This window comes from Salmo salar, chromosome ssa21 (assembly GCF_905237065.1).
Source record: "Salmo salar chromosome ssa21, Ssal_v3.1, whole genome shotgun sequence".
NCBI lineage: Eukaryota > Metazoa > Chordata > Actinopteri > Salmoniformes > Salmonidae > Salmo > Salmo salar.
The window spans coordinates 41,845,698-41,860,982 of record NC_059462.1 but is presented as its reverse complement, the minus strand read 5'-3'; the positions used below and the strand labels follow the sequence as shown (position 1 = coordinate 41,860,982).

The 15,285-nt window shown below is 44.8% G+C and overlaps 1 protein-coding gene across 2 annotated transcripts; it reads left to right on the top strand.

Moving 5' to 3' along the window:
- Nucleotides 1-254: 254 nt before the first annotated feature.
- Nucleotides 255-14,872, top strand: LOC106582336 (ETS translocation variant 5). 2 transcript variants are annotated; one of them, XM_014165322.2, is made up of 13 exons: nt 255-407; nt 2,313-2,446; nt 2,944-3,037; nt 3,223-3,270; nt 4,203-4,253; nt 6,077-6,200; nt 6,327-6,626; nt 8,378-8,682; nt 10,525-10,587; nt 11,047-11,115; nt 11,899-12,068; nt 12,275-12,376; nt 12,573-14,872. In XM_014165322.2, the coding sequence occupies exons 2-13, from the start codon at nt 2,399-2,401 to the stop codon at nt 12,789-12,791; spliced, it is 1,593 nt and encodes a 530-aa protein (XP_014020797.1). In that variant the 5' UTR covers nt 255-407; nt 2,313-2,398; the 3' UTR covers nt 12,792-14,872. The 2 variants fall into 2 exon arrangements, with proteins under 2 accessions (XP_014020797.1, XP_014020796.1); XM_014165321.2 differs by having other exon boundaries at nt 12,275-12,382.
- Nucleotides 14,873-15,285: the final 413 nt, after the last annotated feature.

Genomic DNA, 15,285 nt, shown 5'->3' with positions numbered 1-15,285 from the left:
ACACAGCTGGCCCTTTAAACATCTCACAGCGGTGACGAAAGTGAATGAAAGTGAATGAAACACAGCCATTCATTAAAAACAAATAATAGGACCGATCCACCTTTAGCCATCCACGTTTCCATTGGTCCTCGAGCACTTGAAATATAATTAATTCATTTCTAATGCCCATTGGTTTCTCGCAAGAATGACAATGCCGACGAGCCAATGAGCGTGTGCCCCTGTGTACCACTCGAGCCCCAGGGAAAACCAAGCCTTCGTTATCTAAAAGCTCAGTCAAGTTGTGTGAGTCGGATGGAACTCGTCAATTGATCATTGAACAGAGACGTTTCTGTCTTTTTTTTTTTTTTTGGTGTGGATTTTACTATTTCGTTCTTGCCATACAGTAACTGAATTGAAACGCGCACAGGGTGAGTAGTCTGAAATCTGAATTGTCATTTTGCCTGGATATCCATCTGTGGCGATGGAATATCAATACGTTTACGAGCGCCTGCAACAGCAAATTTAGATCTCTGCCATGGGCGAAAACGGATCGCCATCTTTCTCCAAGAAAACATTTACTTTGGCAACCATTTTCTCTCGCTTTATATTAATTGTGCTATGTAGTATTGCTCGTTCTTTATCTGAGTCTGCATATTTATTATCTCCGAGTCGGTCGACTGTTTTCTGATTTTTATGAATGGAGAGGTCAGGTTATTTTCTTCGCTGTGTTTCACACGGATCGAGTTTCACTTCATTAAAAAAAAGGGTCCGTGACGGGGGTCGGATGGATGTTTATCATCCCTTCAACGGCTTTGAACTAGCTAATATTTAGTGGGTCATGTTTTGCATTAACTATTGGGGAAATCAATTACGTTAGCGTTTTCAAATACTTAATCAGTTTTCAAATACTTTATCACTTTTTCTCAATAGGAGGCTTGATTTTCATCGGCAGTCTGCAATATAGGCTATTGTCTTTTTTTGTTTGCCTACAACTTTCCACTTGCTGCTTTTATAGGACAACTACCAATTTTTACTCCAGATAATATGCTTTAACAAAAGATTTTTGGTATCCATTACTGAGAATTTTCAGATATTCTAAAGCACCATGTAACTAGACACGGACATTTTTAGAATATACATATTTCACTGAATCCATAACGAAGCCTGTATGGCCAAGTTAAGGTTGGTCAAATGCTCTATTTCACCAAACAGCACCTATCCTGTAACTCCCAGTAATTGGATACCAACAATCTTTGGTTAGATCTCATTATCTGGAGTGAAAATCTGTAGTTACGTTTAGGCTACACCAAGTTACAGGATCAAATGTGGGAACTTTAATAACATTTGGGAGGGGGGAATATAAAACGGATCACCTGCTACTTTGGATTTGTGGCCATTGACAACGCCGCTGTTTTCAAAACTTGGTTTAAAATATGCGTAATGTTGTACACTATGATTTGTCCACTGTTGTACTGACATTTTATGCATCAGTAAATGCATATGTTCTATGTGTATCTACTGTGTCGCTTTAATGGCCAGTTATCGCTTTATTCGTCATCCATTAATGTAATAAACGGGTGAAAGTATAGTGACTCTGTCAAGCTCAAGGAGGTTTGGAGTGGGAGGGCTATCCACGTGGAATGGAAGGTTATGAATTTACTATTTGTTTTATTCCCAGCACATTCTCTGCCACTTTCTGTCGGGTTTTACATGCAAGTGCACTTAACTTCACTATGCCCAGGGGATATGGAAGCTGTGCTAGGATTTTATATTTAAAGGTCACTATGAAACAAGTAGTTTGCCTCAGTATGGAGATGTATATTGTAACGAGGCGTTTCTATTGGATTTATTTATAGACTGGCATTTTTATGTCGTCTAATATTCTTCAGTAATTCGTTAATGAGTAAACAAAAAATAAAATGACACTCGTGATCTATACAATACGGTGGCATCAAATGCCTCAGAGTGTAGGCTTAAAGACCCATCCTTGAAGGTTTCCCCTGCTCAGTCATAGCTGATTATGATTGCAGTCTCCTAATCGCCTGAACAGATGGCTGGCTTTGCTTTGTGTCACGCATGTAACTCTTAACATAACTACAGAGTGTATTTAAGTTGTGCATGCAAGACATGCTCTAAACCAGCATGTTCAGTTAGAAGAGCTGTTGTTGCAATAGGAAACGGTGTCGGGCAACAAGAGGAGGTGCGGGTTATATGGGTTCTGATAGGACTCTAGTGAAGTGTCTGTCTATATTTGTGAAAGAAACTGGATGATGGAATACTCTAGCAGAGTTGAACTACTAACATATGAATTCATATTTTGTTTTTGTCCACAGTTGAACAGCTAGTACATAAAGTGACTTTTGCGATATCGCTTTAAAGCGAAGACCCTTTTCTGGGAACCTTTGAAGACCTGGATAACATGGACGGATTCTACGACCAGCAAGTCCCGTTTATGGTCCTACCCAATGTAAGCACGCCCCTCATATCTTCATAGAAATAGAATTACTAGAACTGTTGAATGGGAATGCCCATTCTAATTATTCGATTTGTATGGTTCTCTTGGATGTCGATTTTAAGGCAGCCCCCCACACCTCTCTGATTGAGGGGTTGGGCTAAATGCGGAAGACGCATTTCAGTTGAATACTTTGTTGGACCGCTGACTAGGTACCCCCTTTATCAATCAGGAGCATGGCCGTCATCATTGTCTCTGTTCCAATATCCAAACGTCCATACTGCTTGCAATACAGAATCAGAATGTATTGGCCATGTATTCTAAAATTGTATTCTAGTGTGGCTATTCAAACAGAGCAATAGATTGAGGTGTGTCAACATTCCAACTAGAAGTGGAGGTGATGTGACATTCAAGACAATTGAGTCACACCAGAGGCATATTTACATGTATACACAGCTGAGTCACACTAAACAGCTCTAACTAATAAGTTGGTTATGTTTTCATCATTGCAGCAAAAATCTCATGCGGAGGAACCATACAGCAGACCAATCATAGACAACAGGAAAAGGAAGTTCGTAGACACAGAACTCGCCCAGGACACGGAAGGTAATTGGACAACTACTTCTTCGTTACCCTTTGACATCAGCATGAGCCACCCAACACAACCATACTTTTTATTCCTATCATGTGTAATGTGGATTGTTAAAGTGCTCTCTACTTACCAATCTGACATTTGAACAGAGGCTCATTTGAACAGTAGGCTCAGTTTTAAAAATATTTTCCTGTTTCAGACCTCTTCCAAGACCTCAGTCAGTTGCAGGAGATCTGGATTGCAGAAGGTGAGTAATCTAGTAATTATAAAATGGGTGGTTCAAGCCCTGAATGCTGATTGGCTGACCGCCGTGGTATATCAGACCATATACTATGGTTATGAGACAACATTTATTTTTACTGCTCTAATTAGGTTGGTAACCAGTTTATAATGGCAATAAGGCACCTCGGCATATTGGCTATATGACATACCCCTCTCGGGCCTTATTGCTTAAGTATACCACAGAGTTGATACTGAATCCTTCCCCTTTTCTGCTGAATTTCTTTTGATCTATTCTGTTGCTCTCAGCACAACCCGGCAGTGCTTGCCCTCTGGTAGACATTGGTTATGTTAATGCAATCTCATCCATATCTGACGACTTTGGAAAAGTAATACAATTCCCCTTGAAGTAGCTGTCGTCAATACAGGCAGAAAAATACGGATATTCTTTGGAAAGAGGGTGAGCAAATGGAGAAAAATGTTTTGGGTGATTGAATTGTGTTCCCAGGTGGGTTTTGAGATGCATTGAGCAAGTGGGCATATTAACCTAAAATGAGAATTTGAAATATTCATATTTTTTCTGTGCATTAAACTAGAGCGAAGTCCCATAAATAAGCAACTATGCTGACCTAAGAGTCCTTGAATTTAACTACAACATTTCTTTCAACGTTCACTTTTTATTTTTTTATTGTCGCACCCTAAATTAAATGACAAATCTTAACAGGCATTTTCTACCCTTGAACCACTGCAAGAGTTCTATTACTTGTCCATTGTCTGAGATTTCAACAAAGTTCCTAAGTATTTCCCAATGTTTTACATTTTTTCAGTGGATTGAACAAAATAGGTTTGGTTCCTTTTGAATAAAGACATCAAGATGAGATTTACAGTTTGTGTTGTTCACCCAGTGGAGGCCCAGTTAGTATCCACTTGTTTAATGCTCTCTCTTCTCTCCCTCCACAGCCCAGGTGCCTGATGATGAACAGTTTGTCCCGGATTTTCAGTCGGATAGCTGTGAGTACCTGAGATGTATTATTTAAACCAGGCTGGGATGTAGATGGGTCAAGTTCCCCCAAGCACACAATGTAGCAAGATCTGATCTTGGGACTGCTGCTTGTCTGAAAGACCTAGGCCTTCAGGATTAAACAGAGCTGCACTGAAAGAGCCATTTGCCCATAGAAATGTTATGAACTCAGTTCATTCTTTGTCTTTACTCTGCTCCATTGACTGGGTTCAGAATGTTTAAGGTAACAAACCCTGACGATCACTCTCTCTCATTCTCCTGGTCTCTTTCTCTCTGCTTTATCCAACCATCCTTAGAGGGCTTTTATCCTGCCAGGGCTTGACGCCATTCTTCTTACTCTAAAACATCCTTCTTTACTCTGGAGAGACTTTTCCCTCCTCCTCCCATTTTGGGTTTAATCAGGCGATTGGCGTGGGGCATCACATGAGCCAAGCTCCTAATCTGATTTCACACTTTCATGCACTCAAATCCAGCCTCTGGAGTGGGATGGATTCCAGCGGGTGGGGGTATCCAATAGAGTCCCAGTCCACACAGCCCTTCTCCCTCCCCCTCTCTGACTGTATAGCTTCACCTCCCCCCATTTGTCAGCAGTGCACAGAGCCTTTTATATGGCAGCCAAGGGAAATATTTGAGTTATGTTCAGTGGAGCGTTTTATGATTCTCCCCTTTTACAGTTTGTTTTTGTCTGATGTGGCATCAGACAGGGTGTGGTTGCTGGCATCTGTCTTTGTTGCTGTTTTGGACCACGATCTGCATGGTAGCCTAGCATACTGTAAATGACTGCTGAGGTGCTGCAATATATTATCAAGGTTGCTGCTGTCATGCATGTTTAGACAGTGAGGCCCATGCGGGGGTGTGTAGTAGGGCTTGCTATAGTCTGCTCACAGTGAGGTCTCTGTGCAGTACAGTTCTTGACCTAGCCGTTTGGGTGCATGTGTAAGTGTGCAGGATAGTGTGTGTTTAGCAGCGACCCCATAGCCAAACGGGCCAGGCTCCCTATTCACCAGCCCTGCGTGGCCCCTGCCCTGCCTTCAGTCATCCGGCTGTCACATGGCAGCCAATGTGCTCCACACACACTCCTCCTGTACTGAACCTTGCCCTCCAATCATCTCGACCCCTGTCTAGGAGAGTGGGGACGAAAGACTGCTTATTAGATGTGCCTTCATTTCCCATTCTTCATCCATTTTCTCTCTCATGTGTTCCATCTGAGGCAGTACTGCATGTGGTCCTGCTCTGAGCTTTTATAGGATGCATGAGCAGGGAGCTCTGCTCACATGCCTATTGGTTCCCTGTCACCCTCCCTTCCCTGGCCCATCAGTTAGGGTGATGTATCCAGCTGCTGTTACACCTCTCGCCCGCGGATCCGGTTTCACTGGCCCATTATGTGGTGCGGGAAATGGGAGCTGACTGGAGATCTAATGGTTAGAGAGGAGAATTATTGAATTACGGCCACACTGATTCATGGGTAATGACCAGGGCTCCACCTATTCCATATAGTGCTAACTGTTTGGCCAGAGCCCTATGGGTGCCATTTGGGAGGGAACCTGTGTCTGTAATGGACATCTGACAGGAGAGGATGTTGAGGATAGTATGATACTGATGGGGGAGCGATGGATGGAAGTTTTCTGTTGGGCTGCCAGCCGTGGTTAGGATGCGAAGTGGTTAAGTGGCTCACAGTGCTGATTGATAGTCTGGTCTTCCCCAATGTCCATTCATTGAAAAATAGAGGATATTGAATAACCCCAGCTTCTTGTTTTCTAGGTTGATTTAAGTAGCGCGAACAGTGTTTCTAATGTGTTGCCCCTCTTCTCAGTAATGTTTCATGGCCCCCCACCATCCAAGATTAAACGGGAACTGAGTCCTTCCAAAGAGATTTGTCCTTGTAACCAGGAAAGGAGTCCCATGCCGTATGGAGAGAAGTGCCTTTACAGCGACAGGTATGGACCGTTATATATATACACACACACACTTTGTTACCTTTCACCACACCAACAAAAGAGCCAAGTATTCTGACCATGCTGACAGGAGCCTTCTGTCTGACCGGCCTGTCTCTCCCTCCACAGTGCCTATGAGAGGAAACCCAGTGGGGCCTATAAGCCATTGACCCCTCCCTCTACACCCGTGTCACCATGCAGCTCTACCAACACCCCAAGGACGCACCCAGTCAGCCAGCAGACTCCTCCCCCTCATCAAATACCCAATCGGAACCAGGCGCAAGGGCCACACCCCCTGCAGCCTGACAACCAAGCAGTTGGCCCAGCCCACAACCAGCAGAGGCCACTCCCCCTCCAGAGCCGCCCCTACGCAGTGCCCTGCCCCCCACCACTCCTCAGTCAGGATGGTAACTACAGCCCTGAGCACAGGTGATTGGTCCTATCCTGCCATGCTGCACTGCAACACCTTTCACCCAGTCACATCAGTCAGACTCCGACTTGGGGTCACTGTAGTCTCGCAATGCCATCCTTTCAAGTCTTGAAGATTCTGTTGAAGGCCAAAACGTCATTCTTTTAAACTTGTCTAATAAAACTGGGTATTTTTATGGTGAGCGAGCGTTGCGCCTTTTCCTGTCCAATGCTCTACACATTTTTAGGTTGCACCTCTACTCATGTTGGTTGAGCACCTTCTACTTATTTCCAAGTCTTGAAGGTGAGAGCCTGAGGCTTACTGGTTTAGGAGTTTATCGTGAGAGAGCCTGAGGCTTACTGGTTTAGGAGTTTATCGTGAGAGAGCCTGAGGCTTACTGGGTTAGGAGTTTATCGTGAGAGAGCCTGAGGCTTACTGGTTTAGGAGTTTATTATGAGAGAGCCTGAGGCTTACTGGGTTAGGAGCTTATCATGAGAGAGCCTGAGGCTTGGCTTACTGGTTTAGGAGTTTATTATGAGAGAGCCTGAGGCTTACTGGGTTAGGAGCTTATCATGAGAGAGCCTGAGGCTTGGCTTACTGGTTTAGGAGTTTATTATGAGAGAGCCTGAGGCTTACTGGTTTAGGAGCTTATCATGAGGGAGCCTGAGGCTTGGCTTACTGGTTTAGGAGTTTATTATGAGAGAGCCTGAGGCTTACTGGGTTAGGAGCTTATCATGAGAGAGCCTGAGGCTTGGCTTACTGGTTTAGGAGTTTATTATGAGAGAGCCTGAGGCTTACTGGGTTAGGAGCTTATCATGAGAGAGCCTGAGGCTTGGCTTACTGGGTTAGGAGTTTATCATGAGAGAGCCTGAGGCTTACTGGGTTAGGAGTTTATTATGAGAGAGCCTGAGGCTTGGCTTACTGGGTTAGGAGTTTATAGAGATTAACATCCAACATTGGTGAACAGGTGAATGACTCCATCCAGGTGTTTACTAACATCCTAACTAATGAGCCTGTCTGTATAGATAACTCCTGACCCTAGGTTGACCTCTCTAAATGTAAACATCCATCTCAATAAAACAGGTGTTCATGTTTCCATTGCACTCTGAGACACACTGTGCAAGTTAACACATTAAGACCAGTGGAGAGGATCAGGCTTTGTGACTAGTGTTGCCTTTTAGGGGGTGGGGAAGGGCCCCTATATTGAGGAGTGAAAGGTGCTGGCAGCGTGGGAACCCCCGTGGGAACAACCCACTGCTCAGTCACCCCCACCCGTGACAGGACTCCTGGTGGGATGTGATAGAATGCATGGCATGTCATCACCAGCCAGTAATATGGAATCTTTGTGTAGCCAGAAGCCGTTAGCCTTGTCTATCTTACTGTCACTGGACGATCTTTTATACCTGCTACTTATTGACACCTGCCCCCAACATCTCATTTACAGCTTGTATTCGCAGGCTTGATTGCACTGAGTACATTTGGCTCCTGAGTGGCATGTGCGTTGCGTTTTGGTCTAAAGCTGGACTCTCAGTAGTTCCTCTAGTTGAAGACTCTAACTCACATTTACTGTAAATGTATACCTCTTATATTAAAAGTTTGTTTCCATTCTCTTTAAATCTGAAATGTTTTTAAGCTACAGTTTTCATAGCCATCAGTAGTATAGTCTAATGAACTTTTAAATTCATCTCTCTGTTCAAACATTTGTTTTATAGCCACAGTTTGTTAATAATAACCTTCCACCCACCCTCTCCCATGTCTTCCTCCACCCCAGGTTCCAGAGGCAAATGTCGGAGCCATGTCTACCCTTCCCTCCCTCTGAGAGCCGGACTCACCCTCAGTTCCTGGCCCAACCGCAGGCCCCCAGTCACAGTGCCCTACCCAGTGACGGGAGGCCCCCCTACCACCGCCAGATGTCTGAACCCCTGGTCCCTGGTCCCGTGCCTCAACACGGCTTCAAGCAGGAGCTGCTGGACCCTCGCTACACAGAGCAGGGTGTCCCCTCCATGGGCCCCCCTCAGGCTACCTTCCACCCCATGGCCATCAAGCAGGAGCCCCAGGACTTCTGCTTCGACTCTGGTGAGTGGCTGGCTACCTTCAGGCTCCTCTGGATCGGTCGGCTGCACTACACAGACTACAGCATTACAGCTGACCCACAGGGTTGTCATAGGGTTTGAGGGGTGTGACTCTTGACATTGGTTCCAAATCTTTACCCTTAAGTGTGCACTCCTTAATGCATTGGATTGGTGTAAACATGAGTCTCCACCATATTTCTTCCACCGTTCCTTTCTTTCCATCAAGTGGAGTGGTCAAGTGCACCCTTAGGACAAAAGGAAAGTGAAACAGGAAACAACCTTGGGGCTCTCTGATGCAGGTCGCTGTCCACATCCAGACAGGCTGCATGTGAGCAGACTGGTTATATGGTGGGGAATGTGTCCGTCCCTGTTGATTTTGCTCGCTGGCACGCGGCTGTTAGTTTTAGTGCAGCAAATCCCAGAAACCATTAACAAACACAACCGTGTAGACCCTCGCCTCACACCGCCTTGCGTCAGCAGTTGTAACGCACACAGACATGACCGTGTCACTTCCAAATACGTCAATCACTCTGCTCTGACAGTCAGGTCAGTAAAAATGGGTCTCTTAGCCTGGCTTGAGCCTCGGCAGGACAGAGGAGATAAGCAAATGGGTCAGTCATTCCCAAGCCCAGGCACAGGGAAACCTACTTCACAAGTATAGGGCTACCTAGAATGGATTTGGGCCACTACGTTGTGTTTACAGAGGGCGTTAGAATGCAAGTATGAACACTACATGGATGCTCATCAACATGGATGCTCATTTCAGATTTACACTGAAATGAATGCAATGGACTTATGCCAATTGACTTATTGCTGCATGTCCTTGTCCCAATAGAAACGCTGTGTACCTAATAAGTAACCCCACGAGAAGTAGAATTCTGTTTTACTTTTCATCTCGATGCCCACGCACCCCAGCTGTTGTCCCTATTCTGCCACCAACACCCACCTTTCCTTCCCTCCTCCGCCCAGGCCAGCTTTGCACTGTCCCTCTCTCATTCTCCCTCTCAGCTTTATGATTGGGGGGCCAGTGATGTAATGCCAAATCCTCTTAGCTTCTTACAACCTATAAATACATACGTCAGCATAAAGGTCCACTGGCCCAGCCTCTGTCTGTCTCTGGATGGATGGATTTATAAGAGCATAGCCAGTAGCCACCATAGTCACATCACACTTTTGGCTCTCCTGGTTGGGACTGCTCACCACAACGGATGCGTCTGAAATTGCACCCTGTTCCCAATACAGTGTACTACTTTTGGTTTCTGGGCAGAATGTGTGCACTATATACTGAATAGGGTGCCATCTAATGCAATTGGATAGAGGATCTATGATGCTTTAACAAGCCCAAACTTGAGAATACTAGTGTAAACGCTTTGTAGATATGGCCCTAAAGTGTGATGAAGATCTTATCCTTAGGAGAGGACAGGAAACAGAGGGGTGGAGTGGGACCTTGGGGGCTTTTCCAACTCAGAAGATTGGGGGGTGGGGCTTGACCCCATGGGGGCCAGCCAGGCATAACTTGATTTGTCATGATTTGATGTGGGATGGCCAGTGGACATCTGCAGCCCAGCTGATTGGTTGCTAGGTCGAAGTCAGTTGTATAATAGAGGAAGTGCTGCAGCAGCAGGTTGATAAGAGGTGAAGCATGTATCGTGTTCATCCTCATGTCACCAACCATGGGAATGGGTTGTTGCACCACACATAGAACAGAGACTGAACGTATCCCAATCACCTGCACTAAATGCATACTGCTTGTATGTACAATCTCTTTTTACTAGCGTGCAAGCAGAGCAGTGTTCTAAATATACTCATGTCAGAGGTTAATGTTGTCTCGTCCTCCCTCTGTTAGAAGTGCCTATCTGTCAGTCTACATTTGGAAGAGCCCGGACCTTCTACCAAAACAACCATGAAAGTAAGTATCCATTTCCTTCTTAGCAGTGGCATGTTTCAAGTTGAATTCCTCTGTAATAAATACATAGGAAATCCTCCTCAAAGCTTTCGCAATAAAAATGTTACGAGGGCTTACTGGTAGCTGTTGCCCCTCTAGTAGTGACTTATTGAGCGGTTACAAAGTGCTGCATGGTTGGGGAATAGGACATGTCGCAAGGTAGAAGTCAACATTAGAATGACGTCTCTTGAGATGTTGCATCTATCAATAGGCCTGTTTAGGTTTCCACTGTTTCATCACCGCTCAACAGCACTGCTGTCTGCATAATGTTAGCACATCATTTTCCACTGTTGTGAAGCTGCCTGGCTATATTGCTTTGTGAGCAGTTTAGTCTCCCTGGACACAGTAGCTGGCCTCCACAGCAAAATGTAGTCTGTATTCCCATGCCCTCCCCTGGCTAGCTAATCTCTCTCCCAATCACAGGTTTCTCCTTTGACAGAGAGCCTCACATGTACTATGATGATACCTGCGTGGTTCCTGACAGACTTGAAGGTAAGAAAATACTTTACATTAGGAACAGGCTTGTCCCGTTCTTGGGCCGGCCGGGCGAGAGCTATTGGAGCAGCATGGGGGGGGGGGGCTTTACAAGCATCACAGAGGACTCAGTCTCTGCTCAGCTGCTGGCAGCATTTGAAAGGACAGGATTATTAGTATGCCTGTTGCATCACTGACTAGAGAGAGGAGAACTGTAGAAAGTCTCCTTTGAGCAGCAGAGATGGCAGGCGGGTGCAAAATGAGTAGCCTGCTCCCCTTCACAGTCCACAGCTCATAGGAATGTCTCACCACACTGTAGCTAGCTGTCGGGTGGACTAGCAATTTTAACTCGTTCATTATGACTGAGGCCCCCACACGGCCCATTTCTCCCCTTGAGGCCCCCATGATTAGCCAGATAATTAACATTTTGCACTAAAACCAAAGTTAGACATTGATAGTTGACTATCTTAATATCCTTTTTGTGCTAGTTGGCTGTACCTGCACTAAAACTCCAGTGTTTTTCCTTTTAAAATACAGAGCCAATTTTATTATCTGCTCTTTTATTTCCATGACTGGTCATTTTCTCATGGCTCTCTTGTCCATCTGCAGCACACATATGGTGAGGAATATGGAATGGCAATAAAGTCACATTATTGAATCGTAATACATATTTGTATCGGCACCTAAGTATTGTGGTAATTGATGTCCCTGTAAAAAATATCTTTTTAATTTGCCTGACATGCTAGATGGCCAGGCTTCCCCAGAGTACAGTGCTCACTCTTAACCCCCCCCCAACCACAGGGAAGGTCAAGCAGGAGCCCTCAGTGTACCGTGATGGCCCGCCCTACCAGCGGCGCGGCTCTCTGCAGCTCTGGCAGTTTCTGGTCACCCTATTGGATGACCCGGCCAACGGTCACTTCATTGCCTGGACAGGCCGGGGCATGGAGTTCAAACTCATTGAGCCAGAAGAGGTCAGTTGGAAATGTTTAAATCATTTTTTTGTTGATGAACTTGACAGATTCTCTTACAATCACCTTTTAGAGGTCAGTTTCTTACCTCGGTCCTAGTAGTAGTTCAGGCCATTAAAGGTCAGTGTACTCATTCAATCCCCTTCTTTAAAAAAAAAAAACTCAATCAGGCATTGACTGATTTTGTATTTTCTGTCTTGTCTCTTCAGGTGGCTCGCCGCTGGGGCATCCAGAAGAACAGGCCAGCCATGAACTATGACAAGCTGAGTCGTTCTCTGCGCTACTACTACGAGAAGGGAATCATGCAGAAGGTAAAGGCAGGTTCACCCTTTCTATCCTTCCCCATTTCTCCTCAGCAACAGCCTGATGCTTCCTTGGCTCATTTGAATACAACCTTGGAGGGTGATGCAGCCATAGAGATCCATATTATATAATGTTAGAACTATTGTGTTCTATTTCATTCTGTGGGTCTAACTAACTTGCTCTTCTCTGATTGGTCCTTTCCAGGTTGCTGGCGAGAGGTACGTGTACAAGTTTGTGTGCGACCCTGAGGCCCTGTTCTCCATGGCCTTCCCTGACAACCAGAGGCCCAACCTGAAGGCCGACCCAGACAGCCTGCCCTGCGTTGGGGTGGATGATGACACCCTGCCCCTCACCCACTACAAGAACACCCCTTACTTGGTGGACTCTGGGGAGCAGTGTGTAGGTCTACCCTACGGGTACTGACTGCCCCACCCCCTTCCCCTGCTGCTCCTAAACCCAACCCAGAGATCAAGCTCCGACTGCTGAGGCTGAGCAAGAAACTGGATCAAACCTGAACCCGAAACCTCCCTCTCTCCGCTAAGTTACTCCTCCAATCCTGCCCACTTACGGATTAACTTAACCCTCCCCCTAAAACGACGGAGGAGAAACCTGCACCAACCACGTTCCTTGGCATCATCTATAGTACCAAGAGAGAGGGGACCGTGGAAGTAAGGCTGTTATGGACTTCAGTGGCTCCGCCAACTCTCAACTCAAGGTGAACTGGCGTCATTGCTATGGAGACGAAGAGGAAGTGATGGACCAGGGTCCGTGTTATTATGGCAGCATGCCGGAGGACTGACCGATAGATCTCTGTGTAGACTGCAAGAATTGTAACAGTTCTGATTTCGGACAATCTGCTTTTTCTAAAATAATTATATTAAAAGTTACTTTTGTCAGAATTATCTATAAATAAAGCACTATTCTGTAGTTGCTTTTTTGGTTCCCAATAATTATGTATTTTTCTGCCACATATTAACAGTAAGATCTGTGTAAGCAAGGGCTTTGATTTGCAAAAATATATGGTAACATTTTAATATTTATAAACAAACCCACAGACCTGTTGGTTTCTGTAGACTTGCTATAGAAATGTATGCTGGGTATTCTACAATTGGTTAAGGAATTAGATCTGTAGTACTCCAGCCTGCTAGGACATTCTATGGTTTCCATGGATGGATTCCTCAGACCAGTGACCTATGTTTTTGTTTTTAATGCTGCCCCAGCTGTGTATTTATCCAGTGTAATGAATGTTTGTGCTGGGCTAGCTGAGGTTACCAGTGAGTAGCCGGTCTAGCTCGGAGTACTGTCGCTGCGTCTGGAATGACCCTATGCACTCCTTTACAAAACCCATGTGGCTCTGGTCAAAAGTAGTGCACTGAATAGGTTGTCATTTAGGATGCAGACTCTGTCTGGTTGTCCATTCTCATTTATACCGACACTCTACAACTTTTTTTTTTCTTCATAAACGACTTATATTTCCTGAAGGTTGTAACTAATCAGCGCTCCACCTCAAACAATAAATCCCCTGCAGGAATCTTTCATTTTCCAAAAGGAACAACTCTGTCAATATTTTTCCCAGAGATATTGAAATTTTTAAACACCTAAGGTTATAGCTTTTTTTCATTTTAGTGGGTGCTTGATGTTTCCTCGGCAGTGAGTGTACTAGATTCTTAAATGCACCAGGATGGCATCTTTCAGGACATTGCATGCGAAGGTGTGGAATTATACACCTTTCCCTGGAGTCCTCGTTCTACCAATTGCAGGTTGTCAACAAGAGACCTCTGCTTCTCTTTGCATGACAGTGTATTGAAACAAACTGTCCACTAACATATGGCTTTACTCTACTTTGGACAAAGAAGACAAATTGTGAAAGTTCTCTGCATTTTGTTTGTTTCTTAAATGGGGGAAAAAAACAAACTTATATAAATATATATTTTTGCTAAGTCTGCATCTGATTTTATTGTATAAGCCTGTATAGTTTTGCCTATAACACATGTATCCCTGTGACGTGATTATTACTGCAGATAGTTTTCGTTTTAGAGGCCATTATTGGTGAGTGAAATGGTAGGATGAAGAGCGAGAAAATAGTATTAGTTATAAAGAAGTAGTGTGGCTTGGGTTCCATTCAGTGTGGTTCACGAGTGGTGCAGCGGTCTAAGGCACTGCATCTCAGTGCAAGGGGTGTCACTACAGTCCCTGGTTTGAATCCAGGCTGTATCACATCTGGCTGTGATTGGAAATTCCCTATGTAGTGAACTACCTTTTGAAAGGAGCCCTATGGGCCCTGGTCAAAAGTAGTGCACTGTGAATAGGGTGCCAATTCATATAGTTAAGAAATGTGAGTATCCACCTCTAGTCTCTACCCTGACCTGACCATGGGTTGTCTGAACTTGTATAGGCTTCACCTTCTCTCTCTCTCTCTCTCTCTCTCTTCACAATGTGTACCGTTACACTGCAAAGTTTATAATGATCTGTACTGGGTACAATAAACTCTTCTTTCTGCTTCACTTCCTGTAGTCTGGTCTGTTTCGTCGTTCCCTGTTCCCGCTCCGCCTCATCCTCACACAGGCTGCGTTACCAAATGGTACCCAAATTCCCTATAGTGCACTACTTTTATCCAGGACCCTGGTCAAAAATAGTGCATGTTATAGGGAATAGGGTGCTAATTACCGACAAGCCGCATGCTTGTTTTTTTTCTCCCGTTTTGATAATTCCTTTGTTAAAGATTACCGTCTACTCTCCTATTGCAAATGGTTTAGCAACACTGACAAAAGAATATGGCAGGACTCCATGGAAATCAGTGGCAATTGTTATATAATGTACAGATGAATCATTGATCATCGTGCTCTCATGAATTGCACCTTTTCTCCAGCTGTATATGTCCTTGTTTATGCTTGATTTGTGTTTTTATGTATGCACA